The sequence below is a fragment of the Megalobrama amblycephala genome, linkage group LG9 (genome assembly GCF_018812025.1).
Source record: "Megalobrama amblycephala isolate DHTTF-2021 linkage group LG9, ASM1881202v1, whole genome shotgun sequence".
NCBI classification, from domain to species: domain Eukaryota; kingdom Metazoa; phylum Chordata; class Actinopteri; order Cypriniformes; family Xenocyprididae; genus Megalobrama; species Megalobrama amblycephala.
In genome coordinates, this window is record NC_063052.1 from 29,115,092 (window position 1) to 29,142,668 (window position 27,577).

At 36.3% G+C, this 27,577-nt stretch overlaps 1 protein-coding gene across 1 annotated transcript; it reads right to left on the minus strand.

Moving 5' to 3' along the window:
* On the minus strand, window positions 1–26,927 carry cers2a (ceramide synthase 2a). Its single transcript, XM_048202554.1, has 11 exons — window positions 26,523–26,927; window positions 17,996–18,168; window positions 16,686–16,803; window positions 16,308–16,426; window positions 12,053–12,110; window positions 11,515–11,565; window positions 11,129–11,221; window positions 6,628–6,756; window positions 4,989–5,095; window positions 4,550–4,703; window positions 1–2,303 (listed from the first exon to the last, which is right to left on the minus strand). Exons 2-11 carry the CDS (start codon window positions 18,166–18,168, stop codon window positions 2,172–2,174), a joined length of 1,134 nt encoding a protein of 377 aa, XP_048058511.1. The 5' UTR covers window positions 26,523–26,927; the 3' UTR covers window positions 1–2,171.
* Window positions 26,928–27,577: the final 650 nt, after the last annotated feature.

Consider the following 27,577-nt stretch of genomic DNA (forward strand, 5'->3'; position numbering starts at 1 on the left):
TGTCATCCACAAAAATCTTTATCTTTCATCATTGAATAATGACGATACAAAATACAACATAAAACAAAGGCAGTTGGGACACTGATCAAATAGTTTTGTTTGTGCGGCAGACCAACAGATGACAGGACATGGTGGGGGATTGGTCTTGGCACTAGGCCGCAAGGAGAGATGAACTTGAACGGATGTAAACAGAGGAGGAGTGAGAGAGAAGAGGATGGTAAAGCTTAAAATCTAAAGATGATGAAGTGAGGAAAACAAGGATAACAAGCACAAGTGGAAACACAAATATACATTTGCAAATAAGGCACTTGTGAAAACATTTGGAAACTTAAAATAACTTTTTAAAGCCTATACAGATGTCCCGCTCCACTTGTATTGAAAGTGCACCTGTATTGACACTGACTTTCATATATTCATTTGTCAAAAAAAAATAAAAAATACTGGACCACAATTTGTAAAACTGTTGCTTAAATTATAACAATATGAGATTATCTGGAAAGATAATGTTATATCTGACCTTACAGTTGACTATGACACTTAAAGGGACAGTTCACCTAAAAATAAACATTCTGTCATCATTTATTCACCCTCATGTCGTTCCAAACATGTACGACTTTCTTTCTTTCTTCTGTGGAACGGTACCACACGGTTCAAATCAATGGTGTTTCCTAACATTCTTCAAAATATCTATTGTGTTACGCAGAAGACAGAAAGTAATACAGATTTGGAATGACATGAGGATGAATTTAAATTTTTGGGTATACCATCCCTTTAAATTTTCACATGACCTCATGTAAAGCAGCAGAAACTGGGCAAACAGTACATACTGGCAGACATATGGGGTTAATTCCATTATTGAAATTCTTTCTTTTTTTTTGGAAAATTATGGAATTAATTTCCCATAAATACCACAAATGCAAGCCAGAGGTTCAGTTGTGTCAAAACGTTTGTTGACAACACAATCATAATGCATTTTACATTAGATGGAGAGTTACAAAGTGCATCCAACAGTCAATACTGATCATTATCAAAATTATTTATCATATTAAATGGAAGAAACATCATCTACAGGTTTTGCTGCCAAGTACTTTGTTTTTTTGTTTGTTTTTTTACAAAGCAATTTTCCATCTACTGCATAAATTATCAGCTTATTAGGCTTGCTAAAAAATCTGGACCTTACATAAAAAAAAATCTTAAATAAAAAAACCAACAAAAAAGTTAAAATAACTTGTGTGTGTAACTGATATAACTAAGAATGAGTCTTTAACAGAAATGTGTTACAGGACACACACTGACCAAAACACAAATATTAGATATGAGACACATTTGTTGCTTCATTACAAACACAACAGTGACTGGACAAATGTTAAACGCAAAAAAGCAGCATACTGATTCAGCGACTTTGGGACGGTCTATCATGGCAATAGAGTTTTTGTGTCTCTATAAGGTTACTGGGTCAATAATGTTTATTAGTGCAACTGGAGAAAGATCAGTGAGGAAGACCCTCGGTACACACACACACCTGCGATTAAGGTCACGTTTGTTTAATAAGGAAAGCAGGCGTGTGAAGTCACTTGGTGAGACCGTTATTGTCAAGTGAACAAATGGGACACGAAAAAAGAAAAATATTTCCAGTCAGTTTCTGGCAACTTCAGAACACAAATACTGGGAAATCTGACAGTTGACCAGAAAAAAAAAGAAAAAAAAAAGTACTGACAACTTAAGTGAGGGAGATAGTGTGAGTGATGCCCAAAAAGACAAAAAAGGAAATGAAACATATGAACAGCAGTGAACAGAAGTACAACTTTGTCCTAATAAAGGTACTAAACACATACTAAACTGGAGGGAATATTTCCAGTAGAACAAGTGAATGTTGGACTCACTAACAACAGACAATCTATAAACAGACCCTGAATAAAACAAAAAAAGTTATTTAATGATACAGTGCCTATTAATAGTGTTTTAAATAGTTTGCAAGGGATAAGAGGTTATTTTGTTCCTCTTTTTTGAAGTATGTTTCCAAAAATGAGTATCACATATATCTACATGTAATGCGTGTGTTTGCTCTGGGCCTTTTTCAATCTCTCAAACACCCCTGACATTAGTTTGTTGGTCTCGTCCGTGTGAACATAAAGCGGAGTGTTGTACCTCCTCTCTCGTCTCTGCTAGCATCACTCATTCTTGCGGTGATGGTTGTTGTTTAGGGGAGAGTGGCCATTCTGGACTGGTCCATTTTTCATTGGCGTCTCGTCCTCCTCAGACTCGGTTTCTTCTCTGTCACTCCTCTCGTCCTCCACGATATTCTGCAGCAAGACAAATTAACTTTGATGAAGCTTTAAAATCCTTGAAATTCATATTTCTTACAATTTTATGCAATTATTTCAGCTTAAACCACCATTTTCTCATGTTATTTCAAATAATTTTTCCTCATGTGTAACACAAAAGGAGATATTATACAAGGAGATACAACAAGGAATGGCGATGATTTATTTTCAACCAACCATTTAAATTTTCATGGTAAACTATGTAACTTTTGGCCCAGTAACTGCATGCATTCTGCAGAAGATCATCATTTTGGTTGTGCTTCGGCTCTTCGTGATTGTGCAGATGAATATGGTTATCCCACTGCTCATAAAACATTCACTACTAGGCTTAAGAGATATAAGAGATATGACCAGTTTAGATGGAAAAAAATCTCAGCCATTCCTTGTTGTGTCTCCTTGTATAATATCTCCTTTTGTGTTACACATGAGGAAAAATCATTTGAAATAACCTGACTCTCCTCTGTTCGAGGTTTAGCTGCTCCACGTCAACCTTTCTCGCTCGTTGTGACAACTAACCTACGCCACTCCCACACCACATACGCGTCAAAGTAGCCGGAGAAACTTTTCTCTGTTTACAGATATGACGAGACACGCACAGACAATTTCCTACGAAAAATTTCCCCCTCAGAAAGTCCCTGCTCACGAGGTAGTACTTTTTTTTAAAAGTTCAGAAACTTTCAGTGGTGGGACTTGGGTGCTGAACATGCTGATTGGTTGAGTTTACGCAACATTTCAATTGGTTTTCTCCACGCAGCATTTTATTTATTTGATCTCAACCACCATTTTTAAAATCTGTAGCGGTGTGTGCGGTAAGAGTTGTTTGCTATTCTAATCAATAGAGTTTAAAAATACGGCCAATGGATGGATGACAAAGTTCAGGCTTTATTAAAGGATTAGTCCACTTTCAAATAAAAATTTCCTGATGATTTATTCACCCACATGTCATTCAAGATGTCCATATCCTTCTTTCTTCAGTCAAAAAGAAATTTTTGATAAACAGTCCAGGATTATTCTCTTTATAGTGGACTCCCCAAACAGTTGAAGGTCAAAATTACAGTTTCAGTGCAGCTTCAAAGGGCTTTAAATGATACCAGACGAGGAATAAGGGTCTTATCTAGCGAAACGATTGGTCAGTTTCTAAAAAAAAAAAAATCAAAAATTATATATTTTAACCATAGATGCTCGTCTTGAACTAGACGAGCTCTTCTTCTCTATTTGAATTCCAGCAGTGTAGACACTGCTAAGTGTATTACTGCCCTCCACAGGGCAAAGTTTGAACTAAATTGTCATATACAATATGCTAGTGCAAGTATATAACAATTAGTTCAAACTTTGACCTGTGGAGACTACTAGAAGAAGAAGAGAGCTAGTTCAAGATGAACGTCTATGGTTAAAATATATAATTAAAAATTAAAAAATATATAATCCTCATCTGGTATCGTTTAAAGCCCTTTGAAGCTGCACTGAAACTGAAATTTTGACCTTCATCCGTTTGGGGTCAATTGAATTCCACTATAAGGAGAAAAATCCTTGAATGTTTTCATCAAAAACCTTGATTTCTTTGCGACTGAAGAAAGGAGGACATGAACATCTTGGATGACATGGGGGTGAGTAAATTATCAGGAATTTTTTTTATTTGAAAGTGAACTAATCCTTTAAGCTTATATGTGGAGGACGAAATCCAACGGTAACTGGAAAGTCGCGCGCAGTCCTACGCCACCGGACTTATCTTCACGGTACTTTAGACACAGACAGCAACAGGTCTGGGAGAAAAAAAGTTCCTTGGATAAATTGTTCCAGGTAATTTCGGTGGAAACGAGGATAGTGCACCTTTAAAGGGCCATGAAACACTAACACTAACTTTTTGGTAAGATGTTACTGTTTGGGGTCAGTAACATTTTATGTTTTTGAATTTTTATGCTCAAGAAGGCTGCATTTATTTGATAGAAAAATAGCAAAAACAGGAATATTGTGAAATATTAATAGAATTTCAGTTTTCTACAAACTTACTGACCACAAACTTTAGAATGGTAGTGTATGAACCTGTTGTACATGAAGGAAGACAATGTTAGCATCTGATATTTATAACATTAAGAGGAAAATTTAGTTTTATTTAATTTTTTTGGGGGGAAACGGGCTATTTATGTTTTCTGGGTTGTAAATCAACAGTCACTGTTACAGTGCATGAAATGCCAAAATGATGCAGTCTGTGTTGGTTAACTTACATTGCCTGGCAAGAATTTGATAGCCATACGCAGGATGAGTATGGCCCAGAAGATGTGCAGACACTGCAGCACAAACAGCAGCCCGTTAAAGAAGTAAAACCCAAAGAACGGAGGATAAATGGTCAACGGATACACCCAGGTACAACGTATGATCCTAAGAGACAGAGAAAAGAGAGAAAGTGAGAGTTTTACATCTGACAATTACTTAGCAGTGAAGAGAAAAAGGCATATGGAGTTGATTTTCACAAAGGTTCATAGCATAATTAAAGAGTGTCATTTCAACTAAACTTTGAGACAAGTACGAATTACTATTTATAGAGCTTTCATTTGATAAACATTTGATAACTCTTGACAAATACAGAAAGTGGGTCAAGACAAATGAATGATTTATCATTTAATAATAAACATTGGGAGCAAAATAGAAAATTATTTAACTCACCAAAATGGTAAGATGTAGAGTCTGGTGATCATGAAGACGACAGCAAATACGATGAATATATAGTTGCACGCTTTTCTCCAGCCAGCGTAGTTAAACATCTTGGCAGACTGTTATAGGACAGAGAGATGGAACATAAGTCTTTGACTCTTGCACAAATGCACCACTAGGGGGCAGTGTTATACACGCCTGCATTAACAACCATGATGACAGACTGATGTAGATTCACTGAATCACTTCTGGTTTTTACAGAATCTACATGACTTTGAAAGCATATGCAGCTTCATATGCTTTTAAAGTCATGTCCAGTGCATGAAATCATGAAATCATGCACTGGACAGGACTGGAAGTATATATCATCTGGATGTGGATGAAACTCATTTAAGTAGACAAGACCTATGTATGTGATAAAATTATTTTAATGGTGACTAATATTATTTTATTGTCAATTTTAAGCAGTCCATGATCAGACTCTCCTTACTGATTTTATTTTTTTACATCAGATGGGATGGCAGCAGTGCCTGAACCTAGGTTTTTAAAAAAAAAAAGGTCTTAATTCATAACAAAGGTGTACCAGGCAGTTTTAGTTAAGGTACTCAGCAAAGATCAAAATGTACAAGGAGAAGCCACAATTATAGACATTGCTATCTGGAATCTGGATGGGATTAGACTTCTCAGAGGAAGTTATCAGAAAAAAACGTACGTAATTTGCTCCATGATGTTCACTGAATTTGGGAGGAAAAACAGATATTAAAAATTAAAGTATGCCTGCCTAATTTACCAAACCTCTTCAGAAACAACTAGTCCCATCCAAACAAAACAAATCAACTCACCACAATTCAAGCATTCTGTTAAACATTCTGCACAAACATACTGCTTTTACTTCAAATTAGTGCTGTCAGATTGATTGATCGCAATTAATCGCATCTAACATAAAAGTTTATTTACACATAATATATGTGTGTATGTCATATATATATATATTTTATTATTATTATTATTATTATTATTATTATTATTATTATTATTATTATTATTATATATTATATATATATATATATATATATATATATATATATATATAACATTTATACATATTATATATGGCTCTCTGTGTGCATTTATACATGTGTGTTTACAGTGAATTTATAACAGCTAAGAGGTGATGACGCAGAGTGGCATCAGGCGGGTAGGCATGACGCGGAGTGTCTCTCATGAAGTAAAATCACTAAAAGCCTTCCATCCTCTGGAAAAACTAGTTCCTGATAGTGAACAGCAATATGTTACATTATTATGCCATTAGATGGCGGCAAAGGGGTAAACTGTCATACACGGGTGAAATGGTCAGTGCAGTGTTTTTATCTCAAATAAAACATGGCTATTGACCAATCAGAATCAGAACTGGAACTAACCATTTTATATATATATATATATATATTTATTTATTTATTTATTAAGTAAACACAAACTTAATTAGATGCGAAAAATTAGATGATTAGATGCGATTAATCAATTTGTCAGCACTAAGAAAATACATTTATTCTAATGCTGCTTGAGAAAAATTTGTTTTTGAATTAAAGTAACAAAGTCAAAGCTCCAGAGAGACAGTCTCAGCACTAATGTTCTTCAGATGTTCCATTACCTCCAGCAGATAGTCGGAGGCGTCGTGCACCAGCATAATGAGGGTTCCAGCTCTGATGTAGTTCACACACCAGGAGAAACTAATCAGCAGGATGGTGGCAACATGGTGCACTATTTGTTCTTTAAAGTCCTGCGGAAGAGAGAATTAGGAGCAATATTATCTTACAAAACAACGGTTTGGACATACATCATCATAGTGTCATAGCATACTTTGGAGTACTAGGTAAATATAGTAGTCAACAATTGAAGTGGATCAAAAAAGTTCATCAAAGTTGTCCTAAGAACTAAAAGGTTTTAGGACAACTTTGATGAAAGGTTTTGATCCACTTCAAATGTTGACTACTGTATTATAAAGATGGTAATCAGTCATATGGAATACTACTGATCAAACAATTGTGGTCAGTAAGATTTTTGAAAGAAGTCTCTTAAGGCCTCATTTATGATCAAACATTCAGTAAAACAGTAACGTTGCAAAAAATTATTACAATTTAATATAAAATGTTTTCTATTTTAATATGTAGTCATGGTCAGAACTATTGGCACCCTTGGTGAATATGATCAAAGAAGGCTGTGAAAATAAATTATCCTTTTGATCTTTCATTCATTCTTTCATTCATTCAAAAAAAAAAAAAAAAAAATCTAACCTTTCACTAAAGTAAAACTAATGAATGTGAGGGAAAATCAGATTATGAAATAATACATGTTGGCCACAATTATTCATACCCATAGAAATTCTTATGGGTAAAATATCTTCCCCTTCACATTTGCAGTTTTTAGCACAGCAGGGTGACTAGGAACATGAAATTATCCAACCACGACTTCCTGTTTCACAGGTGTATAAATGAGGAAACATAAAGGCCAAATTCCCTTAAAGGATTAGTTCACTTCAGAATTAAAATTTCCTGATAATTTACTCACCCCCCATGTCATCCAAGATTTTTATATATTTCTTTCTTCAGATAAAAAGAAATTATGGTTTTTGAGGAAAACATTCCAGGATTTTTCTCCTTATAGTGGACTTCAACAGGTCCAAATTGCAGTTTCAACATAGCTTCAAAGGGGTCTACACGATCCCAGCCAAGGAATAAGGGTCTTATCTAGCAAAACGATGTGTCATTTTCTAAAGAAAAATACAAATTTATATACTTTAACCGCAAATGCTCATCTTGCACTAGCTCTGCGATGCACCACGCATACTTAATCACGTTGGAAAGGTCACGCCTGACATAGGCGGAAGTACAGTGCAAGTGTTTACAAAGCGAACATGCAAAGACTAAGTCAAATGGCCTTTACAATAAAAACAAAAAAAAAGTTTAAACAACAATGTCGGACGATTTTGAAGTTGGAGGAAAAAATGAGATGGAGTTTTTCACCCTACTGCTTTATTTCCGCCTATGTAATTCATGACTTTTCCAACATGATTATTTAATGTGTGGCAGATCACACAGCAGTGCAAGACAAGCATTTATAGTTAAAAAGTATATACATTTTTATTATGTTTTTAGAAAATGACTGATCGTTTCTCTAGACAAGACCCTTATTGCTCGGCTAGGATCATGTAGAGCCCTTTGAAGCTGTGCTGAAACTGCAATTTGGACCTTCAACCTGCTGGTAACTGTTGAAGTCCACTATATGGAGAAAAATCCTGGAATGTTTTCCTCAAAAACTTTAATTTCTTTTCGACTGAAGAAAGAAAGACAAACATCTTGGATGACATGGGGGTGAGCAAATTATCAGGAAATTTTAATTCTGAAGTGAATTAATCCTATAATAATCCATCACAATGAGTAAAACCAGAGAATATAGTTCTGATGTCCAGCAAATGATTGTTGAGCTTCACAAAATAGAAAGTGGCTGTACGAAAATAACTAAAACATTTAAAATGTTTTCCCACTTTCACCATCAGGGCAATAATTAAAAAGTTCCTATCAACAGGAAATGTTACGAATCTGCCTGGAAAATTACGTGTCCTGTCTTAATGCACAGCAAGGAGGATAGTTCGAGAATTGGACTCTCCAAGGATCACAGCTGGAAAATTGCAGAAAATAGTTGAGTCTTAGGGTCAGAAAGCCTAAAACAGCATCAAACAGCACCTACATCAAGTTGTTTGGGAGTGTTTCAAGAAAAATCCTCGGCTCTCATCCAAAAACAAACTCCAGCATATTCAGTTGTCAAACACAACTGGAACTTCAAACGGGACCTGGTTCTGTGGTCAGATGAAACTAAATAAAGAGCTTTTTTGGCAGTAAACCCACAAGATGGGTTTGGTGCACACAGGGATAAAAAAAGTACCCCATGTGTATGATTAAATATACTGCTGGATCTTTGAAATTGTGGGCCTATTCTTCTGCAGGAGGTTCTGGACATCATGGATTCTGTCAAATGCCAACAGATTAAAAAAAAAAAAAAAAATCTAAACTTGACAGCCTCTGCTATAATCTTATAACGGGCCATGGTTGGATCATCCATCAGTACAATGACTCGAAACAAACATCAAAATCCACACAAAAATGGGAGCTGAGCACAAAATTAAGGTTCTGCCATCCCTGTCCCCTGACCTGAACCCTACAGAAAACTGAAGAGGAGTGTATCAACATGGAGCTGGAATCTGAAGGATCTGGAGAGATGGTATGAAGGAATGGTCTCTGATCTCTTGTCAGGTGTTCTCCAAACTCATCAGGCATTATAGAAGTCGTCTCAGAGCTGTTATCTTGGCAAAACGAGGTTGCAAAAAGTATTGAATAAAAGGGTGCCATTAATCATGGCCAATGTGTATTAGAGAAAAACATTTATTTCACAATGAGATTTTCCCCCCATTTTCAATTGTTTTACTTCAATAAAAGGTTAAGTGTTTGTGAATATTCTTGAATAGGATTAACAATGCAGATTTATTTTCACAGGCGTCTTTGTTCATATTTACCAAGGTTGCCAATAATTCTGACCAGGACTGTATTTGCATAGCTGAATTTTCAGCAGTCATTACTCCAGTCTTCAGTGTCACATGATCCTTCAGAAATCATTCTAATATGCTGATTTGGTGTTCAAGAAACATTTCTTATTATCAATGTTGGAACTAACTGCGCTGCTTAATATGTTTATGGAAACTAATCTTTTCCAGGATTTACAGTTTTATCAATTTACTGTGTTTCTTCTGAATAAAAGTATTAATTAAAAAAAATGTAACTGACTGATGGCAAACTTTTGAATGGTATTGCATATTACAAAATATCATAGTATTATAATACTTACCAAATCATTGCATTTCTTCACAGACAAACAAAACGCATAAAACCTTGTACATAGTGCAGCATCATTAGATAATGCTTTTGTTTATCATTTATTTTTTGCTAAACTGCATCTGTAATTATAGCTTTTCCTTATGAATTTAAGGCACTAGATTTCACATACTCTGTTGAGTGATATTAGTATGAAATCGCTGCAGCTTTAGAGTCAAAGTTCAGGAAGAGCACTATTGACTAGGTGACTGATTAAATCGAACCATCACATCAAATAGATGACCTATTAAAATTCAGTTTGTGAAAATATCATCAGGTGACATTCGATCTGTTGCATTTTATTATCTCAGGGCAGGTGATTTTTTTTTTGTTAGATGTTGGATGAAGCTTGATTTAATGTTTTGTGTGGATGTATGATCTTATTAGACTCTCAAATGTTCCTTCAAACTTTAGAAATGTACATTGATGCATCATTTTCATTCAGCTCAGTTATAAAGCTTTATTCACCCAGTTAGCAAGAAGTTTAATGGATAGCACTAAACATGAGACGTACTTCACGAACCACTTTGAAAGATAACCTGATGTGCGATCGTATCATTCTGAGATTCCAATTTCACTGCTTTTAAAGTAGCCCAAGTTGGTTTGCTGATCTTAGCTGGTTTAAGATGTTCTCATACTTTGCTGAGCTTGTCTTCGGCCAGTTGAAAAGTGCCCAAAACCCCCTCTAAAACTAGTCAACGGAATAGCCAAACCAGCTTAGGTATGATTTTTTTACTAAAACATTGGGCGACTGATGTAAAACTGCTGATAAACTTAATCCTAGAATTGGATTCTTTGTGCAGGAAACAGACTACACAAAAATCCAAATTTATGTTATTAAGCTCTGTGAGATAAGAGATTTTCCACAGATGCACAAGTAAAATATTAACTATCCTCACATGCACACACACGCGCACAAGTAACAACACACCTGCTGGACAGGACATCTTGTGGAAATACTTGTACACATCAGTGACACATAATCGCAAGATAAAGAACTGTGAGCTGACTTTCTCACAATTGCAAGTTTCTATTTTGCAGTTCGTACTATATAACTCACAATTGCAAGTTTACATCTCACAATCTGAGAAAAAAAGTGAGAACTGTAAGATAAAAAGTCGCAATTACCTTTGTTATTTTTATTCTGTAGTGAATATTTCTATCAAAAAGATTGATCAACGTTTTTTTATTTTTTATTTAGGGCTTTCATATGCTCGGCATACTCACTTTTCGCTTGACGTCTGAAGCAACGCTGAAGAGGAGTGACATGTAAAACCCTAGTTCGATCATGTAGTACCAGTACTGAGAAGGCAGCAGCGGCTGGAGAGAAAAATAAATTAATCAAATATGTTTGAAAGATGACGTCTCAGTGTCACAATCAACAGAACAGATGTCATGACCTGAAGCTGTAGGGTAATCTGGCATCAGTTTGCATATTTCCCTTGGCAAATTCAAATTTCTGTGAACCTCCTTAAATACTTGCTCTTATTTACATACATGTAAGCTTATCAACATGAACGTTCACTGAAAGTTTGTTTTAGATTAGGACAAGGTTGTGAAGACAGTTTTCAAACCTACAGTCAATGGAAGAAGAATGAAAGAAGTGAACATACTAGCATTGGAAACCCCGCCCACATCTCCTCCATTGTGTAGAACCAAGGTTTCTGCAGAGCATAACAATATGAAGAGAATATAAGCCAAAACAAAGGAGCGCTCACATTTCATCTCAACAAAAGCAATGCAGGTCACAAGTATGAGATTACACAAGTTAAAAACATGACGGAAGAGTTATGGTCCACACTAGTATGTGTATTTAAACAGCCAGTGCCAAAATCTAGAGAGCAGGTTGACCTATTGCTGATATAATGGTAGATATAAACCACCAGTCAAACATTTGGTTGGTGTTTTTTTTTTTTAGCTGCATGCCAACTTCCTTGGCTATTTTCGTGGTGAGTAAAACCAAAAAATGTTTATTATCCCTAGGCAAAACTAGTACCAAACAGCCCAGATTCATAATGACCACAGCCATATTATAGGAAATAAATATACATTATAGGCCAAAGTAGGTTTTGTCGAAAAACTCAAAATGACCAATCACTGGTCGATATGATATGCCACAAAGAGGAAAAGTGAAGCGTTTGAAAAACTTACATCAATAAGTGCAGCAAGGCCAGCAATGAAAGCAAGAAGGTAAAAGGTAAATCTCCAACTGTAAGAAAATGTATATCCATTTTAGATAATGACATCCAAAAGCAAACACATTATCAGCAACATAATATACAAATCAATGCATCATATCAATAAATTTGGATTATTGGTTCCAAAACATTATTTGATAACCAGACATTCAATTTAAGGGTCTACACTTATTTTTGGCATTATGAAGTTACTACACACTAGGGATGCTCCGATCAGGATTTTTGCAGCCGATACGACTACCGATTTCTTGTCATCATGAATGATCGATACCGATACTAATCCCGATCATTCAAGCTTTATATAAGTGATATGTAAACTCTCTGTTGACTGTAACGGTTAATCCTTACGCCCTGAAGGCATTTTTTAAATTATTTTTTTAATGGCTTATAACTCCACAAAAAAACAAGGTTTCATCAGTCATCTCATTTGATAGAAAACCTTTCACATTTTGATGAAAATAGTATTTGATCATGTTAGAAGGAAATCCCCAGAAAAAGTGATGTGATTTATTGATTTATTTAGTTAAAATTCAAGCTTGACATGGTGACTATTACAAAGTATATATGACAGGTCATAAAATCAAGATTGGGCTTGTTCACAATCATGTAAACTGCATCAGGGACAAATTTTGTATTGATATCTCAAAGCAATCAAAGGTTATGGCATTTGAAACTATGGTAGCCTTTTTATCAAAAGTACAAAAGCCTCTCCAAACAAGTGATCTGAGTTTTATACCAAACATAAGAACTATTTAAATGTGCAAAAGCCACAAAGCACAAAAATATTTATAATTGCATAGAATAAGTAACAAGTAATATGATTTTCCAGCACTGTTTCAGCTGTGCGCTCCTATTTTATGACGCATCGTAAATCAAGACCTGTCAATCTGAATGACCGATCCAATCCAAACGCGCTCCAGCTGTAAAACAGTGTCCGATTGGTCTCTACACATCATCCCTACCCACAATACCCGAGATCCAGGTTCCATTAGATAAACTTTTTTAAATGACATTTGAAAACACTGCGTCATGACAAAATCCCTTTCAAGCTTTCAAGGAAAGTCTGTTCACTCGGCGGCCATATTTGAAATGCCTCCGGGCAGCTATTTCGGGCATCCAAGCATAGACAGTAAAAGACATCCAAGTCCTGTCGCATCGACGTCACTTTCCCGCCGAAAACGCGCTCCCTCAGCTGGACCGAGAGGCTAAAAAACCTGCCGCGTGACTGGATTTAATTGGGGAAACTGCGAAAACTCGAGTAAAACAAACGATTACACTAAAGGCTGGACTCGAAAGTGTTCCTTGCAACTTGTCAGATAAACCTAATCCATGGATATTGGACACATTAGCTGTGTCCGAAACCGCTCCCTATCCACTATATAGTCCACTATATCGGGTGTCGACCATTTTGTAGTGGTGTCCGAATTCTGAGTGAGTCCCTGCGTTCCAATGTCCATACTATCCATCCTAAATAGTATGTGAGTTTAAAATAAGTGTGTCCCAAAGCATAGTATGTTGAAAAGAGTATGCCAAAAGTCCCCGGATGGTCTACTATTTCCGGTAGATTTTCGAAGTGTGGATCCGTGCACACTATAAAGGCTAATATTGCCCACAACCCATTGCGCGTTGGACGAGGATTCAGTTCAGAACTACAAACACGAGTGAAAAGTGTTAAAAAACTACAAAACATGGCGGATACGCGCGATCGACGCTGATAGGTTTGAGTGACTAATAATCAGTTTAACCTGATAGAAAATATATATTTCATGTTATCCGTGTTATTTTTCATCTGCAAATACCAATGTGGACTTTTATAAAGATCCGAATGGCCATTAACTTTTAAATGCATCATTATGCATTAATATGAGGAGAGTTCTCCACATGAAAGACTCGCGACTGCATATCAACATGCTGCATTTCTCTCCGATACGGTAGGAAATTAAGTAAATGAAATGTGGAGGATGTAAGATGATTGACAGGCCAGTTTACGGTGACAGGATGCGACAGAGAGAAAAGACGCGATTGTATGACGTGTTAGTATGTCCCAAAGCTTGTCTACTCTTTTGCTACACACTCAAAAGTAAGTACTTTTTGTTCACAGAAAGAGTACATACTTTTAGGGCGTAGTATAAGTAGGCGAATTGGGACGCAGCAAGTGACTTAATTCCCTACATTCGTTCACTACTTTTTACCCACAATTCTCTCTGATTTCGAGTGTAAATTCGATGTACCCTCGCTGAAGCATTATTTCCCAAAATCCAATGCGGAGAGGACTGTCGGTAATCATCAGTTTAAATTATTATTATTATTAATTATCAAAATGACTTTACCAATCAGCGATTGGCTCTTTTACTTAGAAGGCAGGACATATTCCCCCATACTGCAGTTTCTCCCATTCATAAGTAATAAGAGTGAAAGGTCATGACATGATCAGATCCCAGAAGTCCTATAGCTTTAGCCATGCAGCATGTCATGTCACTCAGTGAGGATTTTCTCAAGATCTACACATCTTATTATGTGTAGGCCCATTTGAACTGGGACAACCTACTCTAAATAAAGATGTGTGATTTACTATGGTTTACTAATGTTTCACGAAGTTACAAAGCAGAATGTGGCGCAAAAGCCTCATCTGTACACTGCTGCAACTTTTTACGGTTTTATGTCATCAAATTGCGATTGTTTTGTGAGATCGGCCAAATTTAGGGTCCGTTTACACGACACCGTTTTCAACTAAAAACGGAAAACTTTATGCGTTTTGGCCGTTCATTTACACAACAACAGCGTTTTGGTGGTATGAAAATGCAAACTTTTGAAAACGTATAAACAACAAAAATGCAAATCTGTGAAAACGATGACGTCATACACATGCGCATTACACATTCAGTCTATAGTGTTTCATCACCATTTAATGGCCTGCCAGCAGAATACAGCATTTGCTCGGATTGTTTTTGGGGATTGTTTTGACAATGGTGTCGTCTGTATGCGGAAACCTCAAAGGAAAAACCTGTTGTGTAAACATTCCCTTAGTGACTACCGATCGAGTCATAGAATGTGATTGGCTGATACCGAACTGTGGCTGATTGATTGGAGCATCCCTACTACACACAGTGACAAAATGTACAAAAACAAGCCAAAACAACACTGATACAGTCCACTCACAATACAAACTCTACTATTACAAGCTCACATCACGAACAACAGCCTGTATTTAAAGCATCTATGACCTACTGTTGTGACTGATAGCTATAGATGGCATGTTAACAAGCTAATTTAAAGGATGTTCCAGGCTCAATACAAGTTAAAAGCTATCGACAAGTCTTAGTGGCATAATGTACATTACCACAGAAAATAAAAGATGCAATTACAGTAGTGGACATACAAGTAAACTGGGTCATGCACTTTTGAAATATGAAGCATGTTAAATCATCTACATGAATTATATTTGGACTGTAAGGTTGTCTAAATTGTAATTTTTATAAGTGAATGAAGTTCAGTGCAAGTGAAATAAGCTTTACGTGGTCATGATGAGTGGGTAAAACTTTGCACAGACATGTGAGTAAACAATATCACACTAGTATGTATAATATTGAAAACTACCCTCAAAACCATGTGGATTGTGACGTTTGCTGCTCAGCTTGGTTATTTTATCTGCAGTTTTTGAAATTTAAATGTATAAATTTTGAGGGATGGTAGAAAAAAAATATTCAAAAAGGTAATCAACATTATCCCAAATGCTTTGGATAAATCTTAACTTGTATTGAACCCTGCACATTCCTTTAATCACACGTTTTGGATGTGTTCCTGAAGCACAAGACAAATAGATGTTGAAAATGTCAAGGGCGAGATATTAAAGGACCAACCCACAGTTAGTAAAACACAGTGAATTTATTTTATACATGGGTACATTAGCCAAATTTGATTCTGTTTATTGATACCACATACCGTTTCTCCTGTGTGCAATAGACTTCCTACCACCTAATGGAAAATGTATGTTTTTGTTCTCTGCTGTACAGTGAAAATTGCGTATTCTGTAGAATAACTGCACATCGTACCATTCATTGCTCAGTCATGTGTTCCTCATTCATTTTATGATGTTTATGACACTAAGCAGTCAATTGCTTTTTGTAAAGCTTATAAAATATGCAGCATGATGTAATTTATGACCATTTATGAAAGTATGGGATCATCCTGTGCGTATCGCTCTGTACCTGGCTTCTTTAAACTTCTTCATCTGGTTGGGTCTCTCTTGATTCCTTCGTCGCCGGAACCATCTGTGGATCTGTCTCTCTGAGAACCCAGTTTTTTTACCTAAACTCTCGACTTCGCCCTGTAGAGTAACAGAGAACATGAAGGGTCAGTTAATGGTGAAATACGAGTTGTGATAGATTTGTTGATCACGAGTGGACTGAAAAAATTCAGTGCAGAAAATGTGTGTACACATACAAGACTTAGCGAAAACTGAAATGCTGCATGCATTTATTCATTTAACAGATGCATTAATCCAAAGCAACTTGCAATGCAAATGAGGAAACATTCAAAAGAAAAAATTACTTTGTTAGGGCAGTGTAAAATATGCTGAATTGTACCTGTTTGGGATTTTTACTTGTGGTTCTGAAGTACGATTCCAGCACAGAGTTGTGCGCCACTGTCACTCTGACTTTCTCCTTTACGCCCAAAGCTGCAGCCAGACGAACGGCCACAGTCCTAAAGTTAATAAACAGTATTAATCTCTCAACACTTGAGTTGGAAAAACTGAAAACACTGCATCAATGTTAACCATATTTAAAACATTGATCATTCAAAGGTTGTTAATTTTTTGAAATTTCATGTCAAACATAATTCAGATTGATTACTAAATGGTTCCATCTACAAGACAAATGATGAAATATCAAATATCCTACTTCTGAGCTGGAGTACACAGTAAGTTTAACCAAAGACTCTAGAATAATACAAGACGTGTCACTCGTATTGTTTTGAATGGGAGAAAGTGTAACGCGCAATATGGCGGAATAAGTCCCGCCTTCTAAATAAGAGCCAATCGGCGACTGGTAAAGTCATCGCGTCACTGCAGCAGCCGTTAGAAGCACCGGTTTCTATAGAAACAGTCAGACGCGCGCCTCTGAAACATGGCAGAAAAGATGCGCGTTTAGGTCTGCGCATGCGCATTAGCTTAATCCAGCCTAAAAAATACATTTTTTTGTCATGATTCGAGCGTTTGGATAAAACATTTATAAGACAGCTGTTGTCAGATTTCATTGGTGATTTCAAATATGAAATGTAATCGTAAGGTTGGCGAACAGTTTTGGAGAATTTGATGTTTCCCCATTCAAAGAGATAGGCATGATGCCCAGGATGCCCGAGAGGCGTTTCAAAGATGGCCGCCGAGTGAAATTACTTGTCTTAAAGGGACTTTGGTTTAACTCACTCCATATTACGCTACCGTTCAAAGATTTGGAGGTTGCTAAGATTTAAAAACAAATATTTTTGAAATAAGTCTCATGTGCTCACCAAGGTGCATTTATTTGAACATTATTTTCTATTTTAATAAATTTTAAAATGTCATTTACTTCCGTAATGCAAAGCTACTTTTTAGCAGCCATTACTTCAGTGTCACATGATCCTTCAGAAATCATTCTAATATGCTGATTTGCTGCTCAAGAAACTTTTCTTATGATTATCAATGTTAAAAACGGCTGTGCTGCTTAATATGTTTGTGGAATCAGAGATAAGTTTATTTCAGGATTCTTTTATGACAAACAGCAGGTGTCTATATATGCACTTCTGATAAAAAAAAAGCCCACTGCATAAACAATATGTTGCAAATACAATATTGACATTGGTGTTTACCACATAAAAACACTAATAAGCTATTATGTACAGTAAGTTTCATGCTGACCTTTCAAAGACCTGTCGGATGATAAGGAAGATGAGGGCGATGGGCAGTGTCACCCAGAGGTCAGATGTTTTGGAGTAGATGACACCATCACGATCCTCCAGGTTGGCCCAGCCATGGCCTTCTGGAAACCACAGCCTTTCGTTCCAGAACCACTCGCTCAGCCTGGACAACATCTAGATGCAGAAGAAGACACAATTATGATATATTCTGACATTTTGAAAGACTATATTAAAGGTGATTTTGTGGGGCTTCTGGGAGACGCACACAGAGACATTCAGCAGCACAGAAACTTGATAACAACGCTGCCCCACGGCTTTCATTAATAAAATAGCTTCGCTATTGAATCACTACATTATAATTCTCAACAACAAGGTGGATTTTGAGGTTTCTGCAGCTTCACTATTAGTACAAAGATGCTGCTCAGACAGCAGGTAATTCACACACGCATCTCTCATCTCCCTCTCAATAATTCAAATAAATGCTGTAATTTATTCAAATACATGTAATCTTATAGCACTACTTTATATCAGTGTCTGGTCTAACAGCAGTATTCGGGTAAGAAATAGCACAGAAATTGAACAATCAAATATAAAATTACTCTGCATAGTCTTAACTGTAATATAGTTATTCCTTATTATAGATTATTCCTTATTAAAGCTACAAAAGTTATTACTGTAATGTGGTGAGTCTCAGAAGTAAGGGTTAAGGAGGTCCATTAATAAAAAGTAAATGGGAATAGAAGCTATTAAACATCAAAATTCACTGAAAACCATCCATACACTATATTCCTAGTTTTTAAAATAGCTCTCTGAAAATATTCCCCCATGCTGCAGCTCTCAAATCTCATTCACGTTACTCACATAAATAATATGACTCATTTTTACTCATTTGCATTGTGACTAATTTAAATAGAAGACATCTCTGTCCGAGGTTGAGATTATTGATGACTTAAGTCAAATTTTAGTCTTAAAAACCTAAAACTTAAAACCTTTATTTAAAAAAAAAAAAAAAGCTATTATATGGCTTCAGAAGACTCATATGATACATTATCTTTTTGGACATTTTTGGAGCTCAACAGAAAACATCCATTTTTACATAAATTAATGTATTGAATTGAACGAGATAAGTTATAAATGGATTCAAGGATGATTTAAAAAAAATAATCTGCTTGTGGTTCATGCAGTGAAAGTGAACCGTGACTGGGATTGCATCGTGAGATCTGCTTTTGGGTTCCACGGACAGAAAAATCAAACAGGTTTGAAATGTCACAAAGATGAGGAAATGATTTTTATTTCCACAACTATGACGTTAATTACATTGCTAACAGAAAACTTTGCAGGGATCTTGACATAGTATGCTGAAATACAAGTTTGAACAGGAATGAATACCTCTTGTAGAGTGCCAGGATCATCTACCAGAAGAGGAAAAAAAAAAAAAAAACTGGCAGAAAGTGAAGTTGCTGCACCCTTTCACTTTTCTGGCTCATTAATTACCTCAGATTTTGGTAAGGTAAATATTAATGCTGCTCCAGATGTGTGTATTTGTTCGTTACTCACACCTAATGTGTGTGCACCAACTTGGATGGGTTAAATGCAGAGGAGAAATTCAGAGTATGGGTTACCATACTTGGCCTTCACGTCACGTCAAATGTCCCTTGTGAATATTTTATTTATATTGAGTGCATTTTAGGTTGCATGGTCACATTTGTGAAATTTCAGTGAAATTTTCTGGGCAAAAGGATTGTTTAATGTCAACAGTGTAACGAAGTAATGTGTGAAGCACAGAAGTCACTTTCAAGCAGCTTTCTGTTGGTCAATGCACTAAATTCGAGTGACCAACTTGGACCCATACTCATTTTTTGACTTCACATGAAATTCCTGATTTTGTGGATTCCTATCGAAATTTGCTAAACAAGAGTAAATGTGACTGCACCTCAACTCATCAAATATATATATATACAAAAGCAAAAATGTTATCAGCTAAAGTTGTGATGTAAGGAATACTGTTTCCCGGTCCAAGCCTCTACTAGTTTCTGGTGAGAATACTCAACATTTTTTGAGCTATGTTTTTTTTTACTTTATGAGCACTGTTGATTCATATCACACATTTAAGATAAGCTTTTCAAAAGTCATAGTGTACACTTACAGTCTCCAGTCTCACGGCATCCCAGACTTGATTGATAAAAGCTGAATAACTGACCATCTGAGATTTTAGTATAGAAATAAAGGTTAGGATCATGATTTTCCAGTAGTATTACAGTAGCAGTGTTTGTTGTTTGCTTTTGGCAGCTGATAGAGCTTTTGGACCCGGAAACAATTACGTCAGACTTAACAAAAGAGGATTGAGAGACACGTGTTTTAAAGTGGAGTATACAAAAAACATTTGATGAGCTTTTAATTAGTATAGTAGTCAAGATGTTAATGGCAATTTTTTTTTTTTACATTGATTTATTACATGGAACATATTTGTGTTTACATGCATTGTTGAGATGTCTTATCTTTTATTGCCTATTGTATATAAATGGTTGATTATTCATTTTGCTTATGTATTATATTACTAGTTTTTTCCAAGTGCATGAAAGTGTGTATATGCAGAACGTTGATTGGTTGACAGAGAATCGTCATTTGCACGTACCTCAAGAGGAATGACAACAATACTGTTGCAACACAATGTGTATTTTTCGGCTGTTTTTCCTTGCCTTCAGCCTTTCCTCTAACAAAGCTGCTGTATGTCCTCCATTGTTGTTTACTGTTAGTTTTTTCTTCATGTGAGAATGACGTTAATGGCTACTTTCCGGCATACACCACACCTTTCAAGTGGTACTGTTGGCGGTGGAAACGTAAGCCGGGTCAGGGTTTACCGTCCCGAATTGTACTGTACCATACTCAACTGAACTGTACTGCTCAGTGGAAACGAGCCATAAAGGTTCCTCCAGAGGAATCTTTATGATTCACAAAATGTGTCTCAGACTGTCAAATCGTGGCCAAAATCATAGTGTGAACCTGGCTTACGTTGCTTGCTTGAAACAGCCTTTAGAATCTGGAGCACACCTAATAATGCCTTAAAATCTATGCTGGCAGCTCACTAGTGTTTGAACAGTGTATTGTAAATATTGTATTTTAAACGGATGCTCTGTCAGTAACCCTTCACAGAACACTATTCAGAGGACTCGATACAGATTCAAAGCTGACATTCCTTTAGTAAACATCCATTCGAGCCACCCTCAATACTGACAGTGTTGGCAACTTTTGAGTTTAGCTTGGAGTGAGAATTATGGAGGGGGGGATTAGTGGTTAAATTTCAATTCATAAGCTTGCGATACCGATATTCCGATATTGATTCAATATCGATTAATTTGGATAAATATCAGGTACAGTAGCTATATGTTAATTTCTCTCAAGGAAAAAGTCTTTCAACTAATGCTGTAAACATCCAGGGACCGTTGTCAGCTGGTATTATTATTAAAGGTTAAAATTAACAACTGAAATTAATATTAGTTCTCTTAGATGTGTAAATCTGTGTGCAAAAACACTACTTTTTACAATGCCGCCTAACATCTTTGGGGATCATTGTGCGGATGGGAGTCAGCAGCCTTATAACGGTTACTAGTTTGCATGGTATGGGGAAAATGTAAAAATGTTATTGGTACAGACTGGTCCAATCAAGATGTTGCCGGTCTTTATTGGTTCAATTAAAACCCACACCTTGTCAATACGTGTGTTCGACTTCAAGCACAGCTTTCGAATTGCGTATGTGATTCTAGATGTAGTCGAGTGTTGCTGCCATGCCGTCATTTTACGTCGGACATGCTTCACAAACAAGGGTCAATTCAACGCTGGATTTGCACAAAAGATTAACATGACGGCACATGCTAGTTGATGAGTTGAATCAACTCCACAGCAACTAAATTTACCCACCAACCATTCAGAAATGTCTAGCTGCATTCTAAAAGTTGTAACTTCTTCCTGAGTCTCTCCATCAGTGTCCGACTCCAGTTTGAACAATGTAAGGCTGAACAATCCTCATTTTAACTGCGTGAGATTCTCCAGCTTTGTTGTTGTTGAGCAACAGAAGCGCGAGCTGTTAAAGCTCCGCCTTCTTTTGGAAACGGTCCGGGAGCAGCAGCTCATTTGCATTTAAGGGGACACACACACAAAAATGGCGTGTTTTTGCTCACACCCAATAAGGGCAAACTTTAATAAATGATCTGTGGGGTATTTTGAGCTGAAACTTCACAGACACATTCTGGGGACACCAGAGACTTATATTACATCTTGTAAAAGGGGCATTATAGGTCTCCTTTAAAAGATGAGCTCTCCTGAGAGGGACATAAACGCATCCCTGGTACAGATTGGTGAACCATTCACACGGGCCCAAGAAAACATGCGGAGGACTTTTCAATGAAAGCCCCTCCTTATCTTCGTGCTGTCAGTGACACGGTTTGAGCGGATGGGCCGCCAGCTGTACTAAAGCCTGCTCTGTTTCAATGGAGTCATTCTGAGAGGTCAGCATGACATCATGGCCGCTGTCATTGGCTGGCAGTGGCTGAAAAGCTGCACTGTCACCTGTGGTAATGAGTACTGCTTGGAGCCGGCCAGGCTTGAGAATGAGACAGATTCTCTTCCTTGCTCCGCCATTCTGTGTGAATGGGGAGCTAAAAGCACAGTGATAATGCAGACTGTCAGAATGTTATCTGAGCAATGTCAAAGAATGAAAAAACTTTGATAGAAGACCTGTAATGTATGTTAGTAAGTTATGACTAAATATTGAATGAGAGATGACTAAATAAAGGTATGTCTTTAACTTCAAATTTCAGAAGCTTTCCTATTAATAATATCCTTTTTTTTGTTGAGCGGCAATCTAAAACATTGTTTATTAGAGCAACTAACGGACATTTTCACAAACTTTGGGGAGTCTGAAATAGCAAAATGTCTCTCAAAGGACTTAATTAATTGCCGACCTGAAATAAGACAATTGGACTTTGAACATGAAGTCTAAAGACTGTCTGGTAAAGTCGGCTTTTGTTTACATTCACACTGAGCTTTGAAGAATTGTTTGGTTAGCAAATAACCAAACTATAAAAAGCAGCTGGAGAGCTCTAGTCATGTTTTTGTTCGACAATGAATCAGTGAAAACCTGTGAAAAAACGCATTTGATGCTTAAAATTGCGACGTAGGGGAAGTAGCAACATATTTTGTATTCCGTATTGTGACGTACATCCGAGTGTAGCGAATTATCTTAAAAAGAAAAAACGCAGGGTGGAGACTTTGTTCTATGCATCAGTTGTTGACTGGATTTTGAGATGTCGGCGTGAGCTTACAGGGACGGGGTTTAAAAGGACTAAATTAGGGCTGCATTGATTAATCGCGATTAATCGTTTGCAAAATAAAAGTCTGTGTTTACGTAATATATATGTGTGTGTTCTGTGTATAATAATTATGTATATATAAATACACACACATACAGGTATAAAGTTTAAAATATATGCATGTATTATAAATACATATATTTATATATTTTATATTACATATAAACAAATATTTTATATATAAATATAAAATTTTTCTTAAATATATACATGAATGTGTGTGTATTTATATATACACATAATTATTATACACAGAACACACACATATATATTACGTAAACACAGACTTTTATTTTGCAAAGGATTAATCACGATTAATCGTTGCAGCCCTAGACTAAATGACTGGAGAAAAATTAAACATGCATGGATGAATTGTTCACAATAAGATTTACAATATTCATTTAGAATTTTCATTTAAAAAAGTAGTAGGTCAAATGAGTATTATGTGCAATATTCATAAAATAGTAGGCACAAACCAACCAGATGACCTGAACAAATTCATGAATGAATCTTTTAGTGAACATTTCATTAAGTAAAAGATTTATTAAATGAAAGATTTGGAGGGTTAGTTAATCCAAAAATGAAAATTCTGTCATTAATTACTCACCCTTATGTCGTTTCACACCAGTAAGACCTTCCTTCATCTTCAGAACACAAATTAAGATATTTTTCATAAAATCTGATGGCTCAGTGAAGCCTCCATTGACAGCAAGACAATTAACACTTTCAGATGCCCAGAAAGCTACTAAAGACATATTTAAAACAGTTCATGTGACTACAGTGGTTCAACCTTAATGTTATGAAGCGACAAGAATACTTTTTGTGCGCCAAAAAAACTAAATAACGACTTTAATTCAACAATATCTAGTGATGGGCGGCTTCAAAACACTGCTTCATGAAGCTTTGAAGCTTTACAAATTTGTTGTTTCGAATCAGTGGTTCAGACTCAGAGTGTGTATCAAACTGCCAAAGTCACGCCCCCCAGTGGTGAACCATTGAAATTTAGAAACACTTATGACGTAACGAAGCCTCGTTTACTGAAATCACGTGACTTTGGCAGTTTGATACACGCTCTGAACCACTGATTCGAAACAAAAGATTTGTAAAGCTTCAAAGCTTCATGAAGCAGTGTTTTGAAATCACCCATCACTAGATACTGTTGAATAAAGCAGTTATTTTGTTGTTGTTTTTGGCGCACAAAAAGTATTCTCGTCGCTTCATAACATTAAGGTTGAACCACTGTAGTCACATGACCTGTTTTAAATACGTCTTTAGTAGCTTTCTGGACATTGAAAGTGTTAACTGGCAATGCAGGCCTCACTGAGCCATCGGATTTTATGAAAAATATCTCCATTTGTGTTCTGAAGATGAACGAAGGTCTTACGGGTGTGAAACAACATGAGGGTGAGTAATAAATGACAGAATTTTCATTTTTGGGTGAACTAACACTTTAAATAAAAACAAAGGACATAGTTTGTTCTTTTGCTAATTTAAAAAAAATATATATATATTATTTACGGTAAAACTACAAAAATATTAGAACATTTTCTGTTAGTTTTAAAAGCACCTCCTTCAAAACACATGAACACACACAGCAGAGTCTGCAAAGCGTCACAAGATGAGAGACAGCCTTAAATGACCTCATGTCTCAAAGCAAATAACATTATAATAATAATGAACATAATAAACTTACAAAGTTCTTGTACAACCTGACTGCTGCAGATTCATTTCAGCGTCGATAGAGTTGACATAAAAAAAAGCCTAAATCCAAGTTTGAGGACGTGAACATCTCCGGGTAGAACGTCAAGGGTTGCCATCTCGTAATTATGTTTACGACATGGCGTGAATAGCAGCATAAGCTTGTTGTTTTGGTTCAAGAGGAACTTTAAAAGGCGGCTGCTGTTTGTTTGTGGTGCTCTGTGACTGTCTGTCTACAGCTTTGCATAGCCTCATGGTGTGATGATGTGTGATGTCTGTGCGGAGGTATGGAAATACATATAGTATAAGGCATAATGTTTGGTCCTGAGACTTCTGCAGAAGATATATGTACATGTTTAGGCCTAATATTTAGAGCACTTCTATCATTCATTGCTAAGAAAGATTCATCCAGTATAACAAAAAGTGTTTATAAAAAATTCTATTCAACTACACAAAACAACAGCAAGATTTTAACTCTATACTTCTAGAAAATGAACAACAAAGAATGTGCATCAGCCAGGTGTTTTGCTTTTTTATGTTTTTAATTAATTTATGAAGCCGCTGTAAACTTTATGGTTACATATTATATAATTATATTATATTATTTTACTGCCATATTTTATGTGGGCAATTAGCTTACTTCGTTGTAAATATAACAGCCTGACAATATCACTGCTAAATACCTTTAAGTTTTGTGTTATTCCGCCATGTTTCTCACTGACACGCCCCCAACTTAAAAAAAAAATCCCGAGCTTCCCACTTGTATTAACGACATTACGGTGGCGTTCAACTCGGAAATACGATCTGTCCGACATGACTTGATCGCACCATCCACGTACGTCATGACGTCACACACGAGACTCCACTCCCTCGAGCGCAACACGAGACGACTATCACTAGTTGATATGTTGTGTTTATTGTATAGGAGTGTTCAGTTAGCCTTTCATAACGGTTTACATTAAAACCTGTTCGTGAACAGCCGATTTTAGTGTGAAAACTCGCTCCAGATAGTCTGCAAAAGACTATCTACGTAATAACTAATCCTCAATTTTGCACAACGCATTATCCGAGCAGCTTTCAAACATGGAAACCGCTACTTAAAACCACGAAAGAGAAAACATTGTAGGTTTTCCAAATTATTAATACATTTTGACGTATTACTACATAAAAAAGCATCGGTTATAAGTTAACGGCGGATATTTGTTCGTGGTCTTGTAGTAATCACAACAGCGCGTACTTAACATCACGCGCCACACAATTTTAGTGTGTACTTCCATTGCGCCGTTCCCAGCGTAGGCCTTATACATCAAACAACTATCTTCAAAAGGCGATAATGCCCGAACAAAACATTAGGTTTAAAATCCAATAAATATGAATGTATGAAAATAAATTTAAGAAAGTGACAGTTCAACTACAAAGAGTGATGCAGGAATGAGCACAGCTGCGTATTACGGTACTTACTTTCAGCAGTAGTGCGAAACAAGGATGTGAGCGCGTGAGTAGATGAGATGAGATGGATTTAGCGAAGGTGCATGAAAAGGGGTGTAATCTCTTAGTTATTCAAGGCAAGCTGTACAATTTTGATCGTTCTTCATAATCCATAATCCAGTCTGTCAGCATAGTTTTCTTAAATCCCGTAATAATAAGAAAAAAACGCCAAGGGAAGTCTGGCGTTTAAGCTGACGTTCAAATTCTTCTACTTTTTGGTGATTTCCCCGCCTCGTTCAGTGTTGGTAGCTCGAATTATAAACTTTTCTCTTCACATGTCCGGGTTGAAATTGTGTAGACGTACTTTTGCCGGGTGTTGTTGAGAGCTGAATCGAGGCAGGCGAATGAAAGACAGAAGAGGAGGGCCAAAAAGAGGAGTGCTACATTAAATCTGAAGGGCGGGGCTGAAGCTATTTAAGGTGACGTTTACTGCATGCGAGTTATGACGTTTTAAGGATGACGAAACCTTTGAGAAGGCTCTGTTACAGACTGTAAATGACAGCTAGGGGTGGTTCAATAATCGTTGAATTGTAAGTACATAATACCTGAAGAACCATAATTGCATCACAACAAGGCATTTCATGACAATAACAAAAAATTGAGTCAGATTTGTATCTATATGGGTTATTTAAATCCATGATGCATTTGTTATAGGCGCCATTCAAAACCACTAATAAACTGTTTGCTATTAATAGTACATTTATGCTTTTTTTTTTTTTAAATGAAAAGAAATTTTTTTAAATCCAGAAGTGCAATGAGGTAAGCACTTCACATTTATAATCATTGTTTTCAATGTGCATGTCTCTGATTAATTAAACAGAAAATGTACTTTAGTACATCTTGAAATTAGCAGGATAAACACTAAAGACATTAAAGAAGAGTCTATTCAAATCATTTGTGAGTAATTAAAGTTCATACAGCCACTATAAATATGCAGCACTGTTAGTATGCAGCTTTTTCTAAAACCAATCCTATTAAAGGGTTAGTTCACCCAAAAATGAAAATTCTGTCATTTATTACTCACCCTC

Coding starts and splice junctions, on each gene's coding strand:
- cers2a (XM_048202554.1), bottom strand. CDS start 18,168: ATGTTGTCCAGGCTGAGCGAGTGGTTCTGGAACGAAAGGCTGTGGTTT. Junction 16,804..17,995: donor ATCCGACAGGTCTTTGAAAG/GTCAGCATGAAA, acceptor TATTAACTTTAG/GACTGTGGCCGTTCGTCTGG. Junction 11,222..11,514: donor GGGCGGGGTTTCCAATGCTA/GTATGTTCACTT, acceptor TTTTCTCTCCAG/CCGCTGCTGCCTTCTCAGTA.